The sequence below is a fragment of the Odontesthes bonariensis genome, chromosome 3, assembly GCF_027942865.1.
Source record: "Odontesthes bonariensis isolate fOdoBon6 chromosome 3, fOdoBon6.hap1, whole genome shotgun sequence".
Classification (NCBI taxonomy): Eukaryota; Metazoa; Chordata; class Actinopteri; order Atheriniformes; family Atherinopsidae; genus Odontesthes; species Odontesthes bonariensis.
The window spans coordinates 45,473,813-45,492,761 of NC_134508.1; the positions used below are offsets into that span (position 1 = coordinate 45,473,813).

The 18,949-nt window shown below is 42.4% G+C and overlaps 1 protein-coding gene across 1 annotated transcript; it reads right to left on the reverse strand.

Moving 5' to 3' along the window:
* Positions 1-1,566: 1,566 nt before the first annotated feature.
* LOC142377966 (P2Y purinoceptor 1) lies at positions 1,567-2,726 on the reverse strand. Its single transcript, XM_075462303.1, has one exon. The coding sequence runs from the start codon at positions 2,681-2,683 to the stop codon at positions 1,586-1,588; it is 1,098 nt and encodes a 365-aa protein (XP_075318418.1). The 5' UTR covers positions 2,684-2,726; the 3' UTR covers positions 1,567-1,585.
* Between the last annotated feature and the right edge of the window lie 16,223 nt (positions 2,727-18,949).

Below are 18,949 nucleotides of genomic sequence, written 5' to 3' on the forward strand. Positions count from 1 at the left end.
AATACAAAGAAAAATTTTAATAAATTTACTTCAGATACTTTTAGAGCCACACCATGTAACATCATACAAAATCAACACGGTACTCGTACTACTTCCGGTTTGCAAGGGTTGTTTATAGTCGCATAAAGACAGATTATATGTATATATTTTGTGCGTATTATATATTTATGATGAATATATTATGAAAGATACACGTTTGGTCAATAAAGTTGAAAAAGAAAAAAAAGCCCATGCCTGATAACAGGCCTCTCTCTACTGGCTCACTGATAGAAATGGTTGATAATGTTTTATCAACCATTTCTATGATAAGGTCACTATTGTTATGTGGCTATATCTTTATATATATATATACACATATTTTTTATTATTTTATTTATAAACAGAAAGCACGGGGAATGTTGGCACAGGTCGGTGACGTAGAGATAGCAGCGTCCATAGTAACCACCTTAACAACGGTAAAAACGTGTTATTCTTAGGTTTTTTCCAGGAGATGCCAAAATCTTCGGCGAAACTAATAAACAAAAGATCGTCTACATTCTCTGAACGAAGATTCTGAAAATATATGCATAGTTCTCGCTAGAAATGCCATCGAAATGCATACAAATGCAGATGCTTTCTTAAAATGTTATGTTTTTTACTGAAAAAAGGTTGACAGTCGGCCATTTTCCTTTTTTAGCTGAGGGAAACTTGATAGTCACGTGACCTGGTTGCGAAGCAGTGTAAATGAATAGGCCAAATAAAACGTGGTATTGTCACAATTTTGGGGGCCAAATTGTGACAATACCATGTTTTCCCTTGTGGACCAACGTAGCTATTACAGGTTTTTCTGTGAGACTGGGTTGCCTGGGCACCATGGCATGGTTATCCTCCTCATGGCTTTAAACAGTTCTGTCTGACTTGAAAGATGACAGTCCTACTCCAAATGACTGATATGTCCCACAAACCCAAAACACTGGGAGCACAAAATATAGATAACAATTATATTTCATAGAAATGTATATTTTATATTAAAAAAGGAAACATATTATACATACATCAACACTTATATTTGATATCAATCCCACAAATATTTAAGTTTAACAATGAAGTGTGTTCACTTCAGTCAGAGGCTGCTTCAGCTTGGCTGCAGCAAAGAACATTGTAGGTCATTCACAAGAATAACTACACAATATTTAACTCATATCTGGGATTTATTTTTCACGTTGCAAAATAATTTCCTATTTCCGGGTGAACAAAGTATAACCCCTGGTCTGTTTCTGTCCTCATTCAGGACATAAACATGGGAAGCACTTTTACTGCCCTGATGACATTTGCTGTGAATTGGAGCAATGAATTACATTACATTGAAGAGTCAAACATTTGTACTCTTTGAGAGACATTTCTCCCATTTCTGTCCCTACAATCAGGCCTCTGACAGTCATCAGACACTCACAGAGTGCCTGATCTTCAGCACAGTTAATGAACTGGAGCTTGTCTGAACTGCAGCCTCCAGCAGGACAGACCCCAGCTTTGCTGAGGTGCACAAACAGAGCGCGCACATGGCAGCCCCTCAGTACAACACCGGATACTTCTGCTGTCCAGCAGACTAATGTCCCCCCCAGCCTGCGCACGGACAGCTTCCAGATGCTGGCACTCTTGGCTGCGGTGCTCTGGGCTCTGCGGTGCGCGGCACGCCACCACGCACACCCGAGGAGTGGTGCGCTCCCGCCTCCGCCGGTTGGCGGTAGGTGACTGCGCCTTTGAAGCGGGACAGAGACTCGTGCGCGCGCCGACTGAAGTGATGGAGCTTCAGAGGGAAAGCAGCATCATTCCCCAGAGTGTAGATCAGCGGGTTTATGGCGCTGTTCAGACAGGCCAAGCACCTGCCCACCTGGTGCGCCATGTAGATGCCGTCAGAGGCGCGGTGGCAGACGCCGTCCTGCTTCAGGATTCTGCTCCGCAGGTTCACGTTCCGGAACACGTGGTAGGGGATGAAGCACACGGAGAAGAGCAGCAGCAGGATCAGCACCAGCCGCAGACAGCGCTGCTTCAGCACCGGGTTCACGGTGGGTTTCCTCGCCAGGACCACCACGATGTGTCCGTAACAGAGCAGGATGATGAGCAGCGGGAGGCAGAAGCCCGTGGCGGCCCAGCCCACGCTGTAGGGCAGGTAGGCTCTGCTCAGGTTGGCGGAGGTGGTGTCAAAGCACGAGAGAGGGGACGTTTCATCGTTCTTGTCAAAAAACATATCAGGCAGGATCTGAATGGTGACCAGGATCCAGACCAGCGCGCTCACAGCCGCAGAGTGGCGGCTGCGGATCCTGCCCAGCACTCTCATGGGGTGCACGATGCCCAGGTACCTGTACACGCTGATGCACGTGAGGAAGCCGATGCTGCCGTACAGGTTGAGGTTGAAGCAGAAGCGCGTGAGCTTGCAGAAAGGCTGCCCGAAGTCCCAGCGACTTCCGCCGGCGTAATAACTGACGAGGAAGGGCAGCGTGGAGAGGTACAGCAGGTCCGCCAGCCCCAGGTTCAGCATGAACACGTTGATGTGCCCGACCTTCCTCCAGCTCCGGCACACGCTCCTCAGCCCCAAGATGTTGCACAGCGTCCCGACTACAAACACTGAGATGAAGACGGGCGGCAGGAGGGTGTGCGTGAAGTTCACGTCGATGGCCCCGCAGTGTGAGCTGTTGGCAGACATCTCTCAGCCCCACAGCAGACTCCCTGTTCATGAGAAGCCGCAGCAGGCGCAGGTTCAACACAAGTGAGAGCCGACTCCAAGTTTTTTTTCATTCGCTGCTCAGGTTTCACTTTCAGTGCTCAGTCCCAGCTCTGGTTACAGAGCTGTGTTATGATTGGCCAGCATGGCGACCAGCATGCGGTATTCACGTGAGAATTAAGGAGTTTGGTTCTGGTTTTGGTTCTGTTCTGTGGATTTGTTTGAAGTTTATTGTTAATTTGTGCAATAAAAAAGTTTAATTGAAATAAACAAATGTAAAAGTGGTTTTGTCACAGAATAAATGCAAAGAATTAGGCAATTATAAGGTCTCTCATAAAAACACTGAAAGCAAAAGGGTTTTCAACACATAAACCAGGATTTTTTTTTTTTTTGCACAGTTTAGGTAAAATATAGGCTACAAAAGATCCTAAATAAAGAGCCGTTTGGGAGTCAAAAGAGCCGGCTCTCGGAAAAGAGCCGAACTTCCCATCACTAGCGTGCACACATGCCTGAACACAAAGCAGACCTGCAGCCAGGCCCGGATGTAGAATGCACGAGGCCCCTGGGGCCCAGTGGTGTAGTCCAGGGTATACGCGGGTATACAGCGTATACCTACTTATTTGTCAGTCAGCATTGCGTACCCACTTCTAAATCTCCCGATGCGGCCGGTACTCGCTGCCAGTGCTTTCACTGATTACACCGGTTAATTTTAGGCACGAGGACTAGTGAGACAATCACAGGCAGTGGGGCGGGAGATGCGCTGGCCACTTCTGGAACACAATTGGACAACTCAGGTGCCACTTCAGTTGACTGACAGGCATGTCTCTTAGAAACGCGGCGTCTTTTGAAATGAGCGGCAGGGGTAGAGAGTGTGGTGTTGAAGCTATACTGTCGGAGTGAACCTACTTTCATGGAATACATCATTTTGAGTTAAGTTTTAATGTGATTTCCAAATGAGTCATTGTTTTTTAAAGACACTGCACATTTAGAGAAGAGATTTTGTTGCCAATTGTTACACTGTAGGAGTGGGCTAAAGTTATGAAAGGCTAACGTCACGTTAGCATCAAGCTATGTAGCACTGTGAAGTGGTACCTTGAGTTATGAGTGTCCCGACATACGAGTTGTTTTAGTTAAGAGCCGTTATTCCGTCAATTTCCGTCGCCAATAGTTGGCTTGGTGAGTGAATCCGGCCAGCATCCCGCCTCCTACTCGTTCACATGGAAGCATCTCGTGTTTTGGGCTCGCATTTGTGCACTTGTTTAGCCAAACTTTCAAAGTCCGTTGGAAAGAAACACCCTGAAAAAATGCAACTGGTCGTGCGGCTGCGCTATATAATGACACAGAAACAGAAACATTCTGAAAGGCAGGATTAACCAAACCTCCTTGGACAGGTTTTTATTAAAGTTGAAAGTGAGGAAAGTGTGGCGAATAAGCCAAACGTCAGTGAAGATGATTAAGTTTCTTTCTTTTTTTTTTTTTTAAAGTTGCAAACCTCCTCCGCCAGCATCTTCTGCCAGTTCAAGCGTCTGATCTCCAAGATAAATACACTTTATAAAATCAGTATATTTCTTTACATTCTCTTTTATCGTATTATGTTCTTCTACAATGTTTTTTTATTTAAAAATAAATTTAAGCCATCACAAAAAAAACTGGGGAGGTTTTTGGGGGGGCATGGAACGGATTAATGACATTTCCATTAATTTCAATGGTGAATATTGATTTGACGTACGAGCTATTTGACTTATGAGCTCTGTCACGGAACCAATTAAACTCTAACTCAACGTACCACTGTGTTGGGATAATGTGGGGGAACCATATCATTGTTGGTTTTCAGTAAGTGTATAATCAACACAGTTCATAAGGATTTCATACCAGACTGTAACGTTAGATGAAACTGAAATAATCTTTGGGCATTTGTTACAATGTTCATGAAGCTTGTTTGTTATCATAAAGGTCTAAAAGTATAACTTTAGCCAAGCTACTTAAACTGACTAACCTACATGATCTGGTTTAATTTTATAGCAGCTAGGCTTGGAGTTGGTTTTAAAGTAAGTTAAAGCACAAGAATGGAGACAAATAGTTTAAGATTAACACAATATTGAGTTTTAACCAGGCTGTCTTATTTTGTGTAGGGACAGATAACAATGAAAAGACTCCTTTGTAAAGAAGCACAAGTCAGACCCAGATCAGGCCCAGACAGACCCCAGCCATGAAACCAGCAGCCCTGGCAGCCCCCAACCTGAAGCAGCCCAGGCAAGTCAGTGTGGGCAGACACAAGGAGCCAGGCTACCACCCCCAGGTCAGAGTATTCAAAGGCAGCTAAATGCATCTCCACTTTATAGAAGTGGAGCCTCACTTTGCCCAGATTGTTAATGTAAAGAGGGGGATGCGTATGTCCTGCTGGTGAATATTGTGATCACAGTAGTGTGAGTGGGTATGTGAGATAGAGATATGCATGCATCATTTTAGTTGTTTTTCTGTAGACATCAATAGTGACTGGCCAGACCTGTGGACTGTCAAACAAAAAGAAGAATTTAAATCCAAGTTTTGTTGAATTATTTAAAATAACATTCATCCAAAAAAAATGATATTCCATATTTGTAGTTATATTTATATTCTGTATATCTAACAAAGTATGCTGGAATAGTGTTCAGCTATTGAAAAGTAAATAGTTAGTTTCAATGTTACGACAGTGCACTTTTGAGTTTATCTGATTGGTTTTGATGTTTGGAAGGGAATGATTTTTGGTGAAATATGAACAAGGATGCATTGTCAACTTCAGATTTTAAGTATTTTATTTAAATAAATGCTGAAAAATGACCTGAAACACCATGTTTGCCTCGTATTGAATATATTTTACATTCATGCAGGCTGCTTGTGTGACCAGTAACACCTACAAACTGCACCTGATCAAGTTGTAATAGTGAGTAAATACTACTGACAGATTTTTGGGTAAACTAAATAGAGTAGTCTTACATGTCACTGGATCTAAAACGGTTAATTTTTCTGGACTTCTTAAAAAATTGGGGCAAAATTGAGAGTATACCCACTTCTACAGGGACCACTACACCACTGCCCTGGGCCATAAGTCTTGCAGGCCCCCCAATGGCCACCCCGTCACACATGGACGTCAGAACTATTTTCTGAGAGGGGGCGATGTTTTTGTTGGGAGGGGCGGGGGAAGCACGTGCACTTATCAATGATGAATGATTTGATTTGAAGTTCTTTTATAATAGCATGCAGTTATAAGAGAACGAGAATGGATGAACCCGGCATCTTTATTGTTAAGAAAATTAAACTTTGATAACTAAATCAAGCCATTTCAGGAACATAACAGCATTATTTGTACCCTTGAATGATTCGTTTATTCAGTAGCGATACTTAACATACCCTGGCACAGCAGGTAAAACACACCACAAATGGATAAAAGAAAAGTCTGCTCATGACTCAGGGCTTTCATGCATTTCCAAAAGTGGACCATCTCTCAGTTGACCTACTGATGAAAATTTGAAGCAGGGTGGAGACATGGCTTTCATTCATAAGGTCACTGTGAGCGTTCATAGTGGCCAAACGTGTTGGTCTCTCCTGCGTCCTGGTGCTGCGCAGCCAGGTTTTCAGCCTGCGCAACGCTGAGAAAGAGCGCTCGGATGCGGCAACAGATTGCCTAGGCTACTGTATGTAGTCAGGCTGCATATCACATCAAAAGCATAGATCTATGCATTGATTATACGAAAGAGAGAAATCCCAGATAGCATGCGGATGTGGGCCACTTGAGGCAACGATCCGGCACTGTAGGCATTCTTCTGGCCTGGACAAAACAGATGTGAGCCCAAAGGTGCCCACATATAAAGAAACACACTTGGCCCAGCTTTGTTAAACATATTTGGGCCAGTTTTGGCCGATATATGGCAAGTTAGCAATGACTTGCCATATATCCGGATAAGTCCGGATGTGAGTTTTTTTCACTGCCGCGCCCCCTTGGTGGGGTTTGATATGTTCCAAGCTTGCAGAAGAAACTGGCCGCATTCAGCCTACTCGGATCCACAGAAAAGTTGAAGGTAAGTTCAGTTCAGCTTATTTCATTTTATGTGAGATGTTTTAGCTTTGTTAAACTCTTAAACTACCCAGACCTGCTGTGTCTACAAGTAGCATTGTACCTCTTCAGATAAGGTTGGCAAAAATTGGCTATAGTTGAAATGTAATTACTTTTCAAAACGACCATAGTGCTGTAAGCTTGATGCTGCGACCAAAATACAGCCACGAGTGAGATGATGCCATTTTTCAAGAAGAAACACGGCTCGTTCAATGTTCATTCGTTACATGAGTCTGAAGTTGTTGCCACAGTTCCAGACCACTAGGACTGGAGGATTTGCTTTCTTTTGTTTTATGCGACTGAGGACTTTATGTGTTAGCTTAGCATGCTATGTTATTGATGGACCTGTGATTCGGGGGATTTTTTTTTCTTCTGTCCGCTTATGATTAAGCAATATTAAAACCTTATCAAAAAAACAACCTGATTGAACTAAATGTAAATGTACAGAGATGTTGAATAGATAGAATATGCTGAGTTTTGCATTTAAGAGAAGTTTTAGTTTTCATATGAAGAAAGGCAGTTGATCGCGTCCTTCCGGGCGCCATTTTAGATAAGGACCTGTTTTACGTGAGCTGATGGTAGCTTGGTTGCTAGCTGAGCAGGTTTAGGCTCAGAGCTCCAGATTTCCACTAAATGGTTGCATTTTGCCCCTAAAATTTGAGACAGTGTAAGTACATTTTTCAGCTGCTAGTGCATTTGCTACCAGTAAATTTTCGGATTTAATTTAATTTATGGCCATTTTCTTGGGGTGGCTTCAACTCAAACAATATAAATATAACATGCCCAGGAAAAAAAAACACGTTTTCTATTTGTCTACAGCGAAATGGGAATGTGTCTCTCTTTTTGTTTGTATGAATTTATTTTTGTGAAGTAAAAATACACATTTACTTGTACTACATGTGTTTTTAACTACAGTGTATTATTGTCATGATGATGATTTTTACAATAAGTGTGCTTATTAAGAAATTTGCTGGTGGAAATATAGATTATTGAACTCATTAAAGTTAAACTGCTCTGGTGAAATACATGCACTGATATACTATGATGTATCAATGTTTAATACTTGCTCCAATTTCTTTTTCAGAATAACAGTCTGCTGCTGATCGAGCTGTACAAGTTGCCAAACCTCAAATAGGTTAGTGATACTGTAGTGCCATGGATAAAGAACAGTGGAATGCCACACGCAGTAATTTAAGGAAAAGAGCTGTAAAAAGAGTTCAGCAGTTATTTAACTCTTTGAGTGCAGTTTTCAGGATGAAGCAATCGCTGATTCACCACCAAACTTTGATATAGACAGTGGAGATGATGGATTAAGTTGTGATGATGATGATGACAGAAATGATGTTGATGACAGAAGGGATTTAGCAAGTTGTTTTAGAGACTGGAGTACACAATTTCTCACTATTGTGTGTAATGTATCAAAAGCTTTTCAGTTTTCTCAATTTTTAGGAACAGTCAGAAACAACCAGTTAACTGCCACTGACCAGGAGGCCTATATTAAAGGTAAGTCGGCTAAAATACCTTTCTTGCAATATGTGTGATGCTGTTCGACAGCAGAAATCAAGATGAACCTGCCAGCATGTGTTTATAAATTTTTTTTTAAAAGAATGCAGGTGTATGCAGGAATCCCGAGGTTAATTTCAATATCATTTTAAAACTTTTTAAAGACCTTCCAAAAGCAAAATATCACCTTTTAACATGAAGACAAACTAACATTATGATTTATTACTGTAACTTTAGGTTAAATGTGAAGTTTGTCAGAGTGTTTGACTCCAGCTCACATTGCCTGTTACCCAACTTTCATTGTTGTCTGAACAGAATGAGGTTGAGCAAGCATAAGTGATCAGGCATAATATCAACTATATCTTCAGATTAATTGTAATTAAAAACAGACTAGATTTTGAAGTTGGAGTTTTGAAAGACATCGACACAATATTATAATATATAACTCATTTCACAGGGCCTTTTTTGTTTGAGGTTTTATGTTTTGCACTTCACTGCCACAGTAATGCTTTACTGAGTCAACTAAATTTGTTCTTTTGTGTATTTCTTAAAGGGCCACAAGACGGATTTGGATTTGGATATTCTGGTTCTGCCAGAGGTTTCTTCCTGTTAAAAGGGAGTCGTTTCTCTCCACAGTCGCCTCAGGCACGCTCAGGCCGGGAGATTGGACCGAAAAACAAAAAGTTTTCAGTGCAATCTGTTGGTTTTCTTAGCTAGGAAATTGTTTTTGAATTGGCTCTATATGAACGAATTGGATTATTTTATGAATTATGATTATTATTAATTAATTGAATTCCAATTGGCTTGAATTGGACTTACTATCTAAGTGCCTTGAGATGACATTTGTTGTATTTGGCGCTATATAAATAAAAATGAATTGAATTGAATTGAATTGATATTTTTGGAAAGTAGCCTAGTAGCCTTGCAAAAGAACAACAGAAGCAGTGTAAGTTTCTTTATTAAAGTGTATTTTTTGTCTTGTAATTTACAGGAAGCCGTACGCCGACTTCACAACTCGGAAACCAATCCTAGGCGCTACGATCCGGAGCAAGGGTAAGATTTAAATAATATGCTTTCATTCTTCTGTATAAGGAAATGGACACGTTAATAGATACCGATCTTAACTGTATAATTTGTTTTCACAGGCTAAACTCTCCTCACAACGAGGCCGTCACCTCTTATTTGCGAGGAGCTATGTCCGCAAGTCCAGATTTACACGATGCTGATAATGACGAAATTGTGTGCAAGTAACTTTTTTTTTTTTACTGGTTCTCTTTCCTTGCTTGATGTTACTGTGACTTACGTTTGATTTTTATTAATTCCACTCTCATTTAATTGTTTTCCAGCGGCCTGTAAGAAGTACTATGAAAGCATACGCCGGAGTTTCCCATATAACCAGCCAGGACTTTCAGAGCAGGCGGAAGCTGCGAAGATTTCAGCTCGGAGTGGGTCGAGAAGAAAGAGCGTAAGACTTTTTTGTTGACTATTTTTCAGATGCATTGATAGATGTGTTGTGTCCATACGCAGTGCATAGCACAGTGCTGATTGCCTTTATTGATCTGTTTTTTACAGCTGTTGGAAGCGAGACAGAGTGTGCTAGTAGCGGCCGAGGAGGAACTCTGGAAGTCCGCTACAGTCGACCTGATGTCCGACGAGGAAGACTGCACTGTTGGCGGGGTATCTGGATGGATAGTTTGTTCTCCCTCCTTCCGTAGCCAGGACCTCTCCGAACTCTGTACTACGTTGCAGTCGCGATTGGAGGGGACTCCGAAGTACTGAGCGCAGCGGCGTCGAACAGGGGGGAAAAGTCAGACTGATTCACAGGGTCCAGCCTACAGGGGGGGCCCTAAGGCGTTTTCAAAAAATCATCTTTTAAATAATATCAATATATGTTGGTAATTTATAAAAATCCAATGTTCTCTGGAAATACATCTGTTGAAATGTATATCCCAGCCTGCAAATAGGCTATAATCTATATCAGACACCCCCATTATCAGTGCGCATTGGTTTAGTCCGCGCTCTGGCGGACTTTTGATTGTACATGCGCCATAAATTTCACTCACTTCATTATTAGGCATTAAACGCAGCAGCCGGCACAGGAAAGATGTCATCCAAAAAAAAAATCAGGCTTTCAGAAAAGAAAAGAAAGGCAAGAGAGACAAAATGAAGGAAAGTAACTGCTTACTGATTTCTTTCCCAAGAAAGGTGAGCCCAAATGTCAAAATTACAGCCTACAGTAACTGATTATCCCATTCACATTCCGTTGCATACCACTGTGATACCAGCCATGGCCGTAGCCAGCTATGAGGAAAGTGAGGTCTGGACCTCGGTAATTTTCAGGGATTTTTTATTTATTTATTTTTTTAATCTCGGTTTTCGCATACACGTTTCAATTGACGTTTGTGTTGACATCACTTTCGTGAATGTGTGACTGCGTGGTACCATTTGAAAGGTCTGTTTCTGCCCTTTCCAACGGTGTATATAACACGTGTGTGCGCTCCGTAGTCGGTGAGAAAAGTACCGTCAACATAGTAGCTGCATACCAGTAATCAGTAATAGAAAAGTTAGACGAATTTGACGAACGATTTCCTCGGCCACTCTGCAGTGCAGCGGCGATCAGGGCCGTATTAAGTCAATGTGGTGCCCCTGGGCACTAAACCTCAAGTGCCCCTAGGTTACATTTTCAAACGTATTCATTCAAAATCAGTAACAATTAAAGCAGCATCCATCTATATACAGTATGTAGGATTATTCAAATATCTCCATTTAAAACCAATCAATTCAATTCACTATCAATCCAAACAGCATCCATATATTGAAATGTACAGATTCAAAATCTGTATCAATTCGAAGAGCATTTGTCTATATTGAAATATATTATCAATTCAAAGAGCATCCACCTATGCAGCACTAACAACACTCCTATTATCCAGGGGGACGTCATTGCCACAGCCGTCCCAGAGCACCATAAGTTGTCTCCCCGGAATGCCAAACCACGCACACTTAAAAACTTAATCAGGGTGCTTGCTCTTTTTCCAAATCAAAATTCCAGACTTTTTCCAGACTTTTTTAAAACTGATACTTTTTTCCCCCAAGACCTTAACTGTATGTACTTGTAACTTGTGTGCCTACTGCCTACTTCAGATTGTACCAACTGTGTTTATTAGAAATGTTCATTTTTATAGGCTAGTATTCAATGAACAAATGCATTATTCACAGTAAATTATGCTTTTACTGATGAAAACGTTTCAAAACATGAAAATCACAAGTACATGAATTTCACATCAAACAAGTGTCACAAAAACTATCTATAAAAATGAATGGATGGATGAATGAATGTAGAATTCAGTGTCTTCACTCACATCTCATCCCATTAGGCTAATACAGTAAGTGACCAGTTAGTAAAATTATAGTTTTATAGCCCACCTTCCTATTTCTCATTTCACAATGCCTTTGAGCATACTGTAACATTCTACCATACATTTATTTTCCATACTTTATTAAGACTTTCACACAAAATCCAAGACTTTTCAAGGTCTGGAAAACAGTGCTTCAAAATTCCATACTTATTAAGACTTTCAAGACTTGCGCAAGCACCCTGTTCATCACGGCCACAATGCGTTGCAACACCTCTCTCCAATACTACATCCTCTTTTTGTTGTCTGAGAACAACATCAACCGTACCGCATTCCGTGACCTCCTGAGAAGTGAGAGCAGACACTCGCGGTGGCTTGCGCTCTTCTCGTGGGCTGTGACTCTGTCCGGGTGTTTCCAGTCACTGTACCCCTCGGTGAAAGCATTTTGCTGCCCGGCCAGGCATTTACACGCAAAACAATACACCATGCCGGTTGAAGGGGAATAGATTAGCCAATCTCTAGACACTGACTGTTTGTTCGGCAGCTGGCATTGGAAGAGATCATTTGTAAGAAACCTGGTTTTCTTACCGTCGTGCCGTGCTGATGCTGCATATTTAGCCGCCCGGTTGTGGTAGATGGTGGGACCTTTAGCAATAGCCAGCTGGTTGTCAGCAGTTGTCGATGTTTTTATAAAGAAACAATCTAACACTGGAACATTTTTAATTGCCGCTAAACGCCTGGAGTCTTTTTATTTTTCTCTTCGCACAACCACTCAATTGATGTCTATCCATTTATTTTTATTTTTACCGCGTTTTTTAAAAAACATGATGCATTTCACCATAGGTGGACTGGCTCAACTGACAGGTTGAGGGAGGGGGGTTAATGTTCACATTAGGCCACTATTGCTCAGAATTATGATATATCGTTGCTGTTCTTATCACATTAGTTTTAATAATGAATTTTATATGAATATTTATGTCAAGTGTAATCATTTTAAGTGTACAAACATTCATGAAAAAACTATTTTTAAAGTTTGTCGTGTGGTGCCCCCCCACTGGCTGTGAATGGTTGGTGCCCCTGGGCACTGTGCCGCAGGCCCATATAGTTAATCCGGCCTTGGCGGCGATTGCTATATACTGACGGAAAGCTCAGCTCAAGCTCTTTAGAATGATATGATTGTTATATCGATGTCATGTATGGTTCATGAATAAAGAAGACAGCACCTTGCTATAGCAATGCACATTTATGTAGGCTGGAGACAATTTTTCACATCTAATTTAGTAATGAATTCAATCCAGTATAGCCCATAAATCTTTATAGGTTGTTTAGCAACAGCTATAGCCTACAATATGCATCTATCCATCTATATTTAACTCTATTTTTTATATTGGTTAGTTATGCCTGGCCAAATGGCCTTTGCTTGTACCAAACATTTGTATGCTTGCATTGGGAAATAATCAGGTTATTTTTAGCTATGGGTTCTAGTTACATTATAATGGTTTATTTTGCTACTAGCCTCAATGTGCAACACTGCTATATATTAAAAACTATATAATTTAAAATATATATATATATATATATGTATTGTAAAAATTTCGGCGCGCGATATGCGCGCGCATCATGGACCTCACCTATTCCTAAATCCTGGCTACGGCCCTGATAGCAGCCGAAGTCAAATAATTAAAAAATAATCTCTCATTTTGTTGGCTACCACATAATTGTGAAATAGAAGCCATATTTGTCTTAAATGTATTTATTTTCATAATAACTATTAGCCTATACAAGTGTCCCAAAAGCCTAACATAGGGTCGATGTTGGTTCAAATATGCATGGTAGTGGTTGTTCCTGGGGCCCCAAATTTGGTGCTACGCCCCTGACTGAGCGACCCACCATAAGCGTCTGCAACACGGCCAGCCCTCGCACAGAACGCCGCCTACTGCTCCGAGGCTGCAGAGCGGCAGTTCACTTAGTTGTAGCCAGGATTTTGGGCTCTTTGTCAGCAACCCATACATGTTGTGTGGGCAGATCTCCTTTGTGCTTGTGTGTGTGTGTGTGTGTTTTTTAAATAATAAAGCTCTTTCTTTGCATAAACGTGTTTCTGGTAAATGTTCCTTGCCTCAATAAATTCAACCATGTAATACTATGGTATGGTTTCGATGCGTGTCCACAAAAAACATCAATCACTGCATGCCGTCATCTTTATGCTTGTTTATTCCAAGGACTCAAGGTTTCATTTAACTCAAAACAAACATTTCATTCATTTACTCACGATTGAAAAGATTGCTGCATGAGGCTCCCCCGGATTCTCCATGCTGAACTAAATCACCCCCTAACACATATCACCTGTGCCTCTACCTGGCTCGCCGTGGCCAAACCCACCTCCCTCCTACTCCGCCCACGAGCGCAGGAAACAAAACCTAGGCAGCATAATGCAGTCTATACAAACCCGGCCCCTAATTATAAGGCAGGGGGGCTTCTAATTAACTTTAACATAGCTTATTAACTCATATCTATGGCACATTAATTACACATTCATTGTAATACAGAATACAGAATCTTCTTGGTCCTTGGTCCTTGCTGAAAAGAAAAAAGGTCGTTCGGGGCAGCGATCCGCCTACACCCCTATAGTCATTAGTCGTTTTTGGGGCAGCGATCCGCATACACCCCTATAGTCATTAGTCGTTTTTGGGGCAGCGATCCGCATACACCCCTATAGTCATTAGTCGTTTTTGGGGCAGCGATCCGCCTACACCCCTATAGTCATTAGTCGTTTTTGGGGCAGCGATCCGCATACACCCCTATAGTCATTAGTCGTTTTTGGGGCAGCGATCCGCATACACCCCTATAGTCATTAGTCGTTTTTGGGGCAGCGATCCGCCTACACCCCTATAGTCATTAGTCGTTTTTGGGGCAGCGATCCGCCAACACCCCTATAGTCATTAGTCGTTTTTGGGGCAGCGATCCGCCTACACCCCTATAGTCATTAGTCGTTTTTGGGGCAGCGATCCGCCTACACCCCTATTGTCATTTGTCGTTTTTGGGGCAGCGATCCGCCTACACCCCTATAGTCATTAGTCGTTTTTGGGGCAGCGATCCGCCTACACCCCTATAGTCATTAGTCGTTTTTGGGGCAGCGATCCGCCTACACCCCTATAGTCATTAGTCGTTTTTGGGGCAGCGATCCGCATACACCCCTATAGTCATTAGTCGTTTTTGGGGCAGCGATCCGCCTACACCCCTATAGGCATTAGTCGTTTTTGGGGCAGCGATCCGCATACACCCCTATAGTCATTATTCGTTTTTGGGGCAGCGATCCGCCTACACCCCTATAGTCATTAGTCGTTTTTGGGGCAGCGATCCGCCTACACCCCTATAGTCATTAGTCGTTTTTGGGGCAGCGATCCGCATACACCCCTATAGTCATTAGTCGTTTTTGGGGCAGCGATCCACCTACACCCCTATAGTCATTATTCGTTTTTGGGGCAGCGATCCGCCTACACCCCTATAGTCATTTGTCGTTTTTGGGGCAGCGATCCGCCTACACCCCTATAGTCATTAGTCGTTTTTGGGGCAGCGATCCGCATACACCCCTATAGTCATTAGTCGTTTTTGGGGCAGCGATCCGCATACACCCCTATAGTCATTAGTCGTTTTTGGGGCAGCGATCCGCCTACACCCCTATAGTTGTCAGTTCATGAGTTATGGTCTAGTCATCAGCCTCACAAATAAGGCATAGTTTGTCAACTGGTCTTTCAAGGATGTTGCTCCTGGTCTTAACCAGCGCCCGACGAACAAGACCTCTGGCGTCCAGCGTAGTCTGCTCCACTCTGCCAAGTAACCATGAACTCCTTGGTGAATTTTCATCCAGGATCATGACGACGTCTCCAACCTTGAGGTTTCTTTTTATTCTGTTCCATTTCTGGCGCTCCTGTAGGCTTGGGAGATATTCTTTTGCCCATCTTCTCCAAAATAAATCGGCCAGATACTGAGCCTGCTTCCTCCGTCTTCGTGAGTAGCAGTCTTCCTTGCTGAAGAGACCAGGGGGAAGCAATGGCTTTTTCTTAAGTAGCAACAAATGATTTGGCGTTAAGGCCTCTATATCGCCTGTGTCCTCAGATGTTGTGGTTATAGGCCTATCATTTATTATAGCCTCCACCTCGCATAAGACAGTTTGTAGGCACTCGTCGTCCATCGTTTGTCCACCAAGCACTGACTTTAAAATCCTCTTCACCAATCTCACTTGCCTCTCCCATATTCCACCAAAATGTGGTCCAGCAGGTGGATTAAAGATCCAACGTATCCAACCTCTTTCTGCCAAGGTATCTGTGATCTTTGTCTGATCCATTTCTCTTATGGCAGCTCTGAGCTCTCTCTCGGCCCCTACTAGGTTCGTGGCTTTGTCAGATCTGATGAGATCCACCTGTCCTCTTCTACACATGAAGCGTCGAATAGCGTTGATGCACGAACTTGTGTCGAGGGTGTGAGAGACTTCAATGTGCAGGGCACGCGTTGTCAAACAAGTAAACAGTGCTCCGTATCTTTTAACGATGGTGCGACCTCTTTTGACCTCTATGGGCCCAAAATAATCCATTCCTACGTGTGTGAAGGGGGGTTTATCAGGTGTCAGCCGATCCACAGGTAGGTCTGCCATTTTTTGTTCTTGAGCTCTTGAATGATATTTTCTGCAAACAACACAATGAAATATAACTTTTCTCACTGCTGCGTTTGCTGCAGGTATCCAGTACCGCTGACGAAGGCGAGGAAGCATGAAGTTCCTGCCAGAGTGTCCAGTTTTGTCATGAATGTCCTGTAACAACATCCCCCAACTCTGAGCAGGCCATCCTGAAGACGAGGATCCAATCTATAGATGGAGCTGTTTCTTTTTGGCACTTGCCTTCCTTTCTCCAAAGCTGAGATTTCTGCATGGAAGCTGCAACGTTGACAGTACTGAACAACTGCCATTTCTGCTCTGTTCAGCTCATGTACAGTCAGCAGTCCTCGAAGGGGGGAAGGGGCTTTTACTGTATTTCTTCCTTTGTGTGCCTTTGAAACCAGAAAACCTTTTATTCTCAGCAACCAGGCAACGGCCCGTTTCAAGCGCCACCAGCTGGAGTAATAGTTTATTAACTTCTCCACTGTACTCATGTCCACAGTGACTGCTGAGAACACCAAAACGTTTTTTCTCACCTCTGGATCATCCTCACCAAGGCCCAAATCTTCATGCTTGTCCGTGAGGCACAATCAGCTGGGTTTTCAGAGGTGTTTACAAAGTTCCACTGTTCCACATTTGTTGCTTCTTTAATGACCGTAATTCTGTTAGCAACAAAGGTTTTCAGTCCCAGTGCTTCATTTGCTATGTATCTTAGCACCGTTGTGCTATCTGTCCAAAATGCTGAGGCTTGAAGGTCAAACTGGAGCTCTTTTCTAATCATCTTATCAATGTTTACAGCCATCACCGCTGCAGTGAGCTCCAGTCGTGGGATGGTAGTTTGTTTCAATTCAATTGAATTCAATTCATTTTTATTTATATAGCGCCAAATACAACAAATGTCATCTCAAGGCACTTAGATAGTAAGTCCAATTCAAGCCAATTGGAATTCAATTAATTAATAATAATCATAATTCATAAAATAATCCAATTCGTTCATATAGAGCCAATTCAAAAACAATTTCCTAGCTAAGAAAACCAACAGATTGCACTGAAAACTTTTTGTTTTTCGGTCCAATCTCCCGGCCTGAGCGTGCCTGAGGCGACTGTGGAGAGAAACGACTCCCTTTTAACAGGAAGAAACCTCTGGCAGAACCAGACTCAGGAAGGGTGGCCATCCGCCTCCACCAGCTGGGGTTTGAGAAGACAGAAAGGGGGGGAGGGGGGAGGGGGGGAGGGCCGCAGCGGCGGCGGCACTGTAACACCATTCAAAGGATATCTGTTGGAACAGGGAAACACGAGTTAATGGCCACAATAATATCACATATACATAAAGAGAGTAAAGTGAGGAAAGGTGTGACAGATGAGGCCCCCCAGCAGTCTAGGCCTATAGCAGCTTAACTATGGGATGTTTCAGGATTACCTGAGCCATCCCTATTCAAGGTAAACACAAGAAACTTGTGCTAACGAAAAAATAAATAATAAAATAAAGGACCAGACTCAGTGAGTAATTCCCTATACTCCCTATATAGATCTGCTCCTCACACCACAACAACCATCTTTTTACAGCCACAAGCTACCTCAGCCTCTCACCAACTGCACACCAGTCACAGCGGGGTGGGGATGCAAACCCTGGTTCGGGTAGGGGGAGAAATAAAAGAGGTAAGATAGGCGGGAATGGGATTCAAACCCTGGTTCGGGTAGGGGGTAATGAAAGTATAGAGGGTGCCAGAGGTGGAGGCAGGACAAGACACACTAGCAGATACACTATCAGATTCAACAGACCTAACTATAAGCTTTATAAAAAAGGAAAGTTTTAAGCCTGGTCTTAAAAGTGGAAAGGGTGTCTGCTTCCCGGACATTTACTGGCAGCTTATTCCACAAGAGAGGGGCCTGATAACTGAAGGCTCTGCCTCCCATTAAACTTTTAGAAACTCTGGGAACCTCAAGTAAACCTGCAGTTTGGGAACGAAGTGCTCTGTTAGGAAAATATCTTACAATGAGATCTTTAAGATATGATGGAGCTCGGTCATTAAGAGCTTTATATGTAAGGAGAAGAATCTTAAATTCTATTCTGAATTTAACAGGGAGCCAATGAAGAGAAGCTAAAACTGGAGAAATATGATCTCTCCTGTTAGTTCTCATCAAAACTCTGGCTGCAGCATTTTGGATCAGCTGAAGGCTTTTCAGAGAATATGTGGGACAGCCCAATAATAAAGAATTACAGTAGTCCAATCTTGAAGTAACAAATGCATGGACTAGTTTTTCTGCATCACTCTGAGACAAGATGTTCCTGATTTTAACAATATTACGAAGGTGAAAGAAGGCAGTCCTAGAAACCTGTTTTATATGCGAGTCAAATGATAAGTTCTGGTCAAAAATAACTCCAAGGTTCCTCACTGTAGAACTAGAAGCCAAGGAAATACCATCTAGAGTAACTATATAGCTAGACAATTTCTCCCTGAAACGCTCAGGTCCAAAGATAACGACTTCAGTTTTGTCTGAATTTAGAAGCAGACAGTTCTGAGTCATCCAGGTCTTTATGTCTTTAAGACATGCTTGTAGTCTGACCAACCTATTGGGTTCATCTGGTTTTATAGATAAGTACAGCTGAGTATCATCAGCATAGCAATGGAAATTTATGCCAT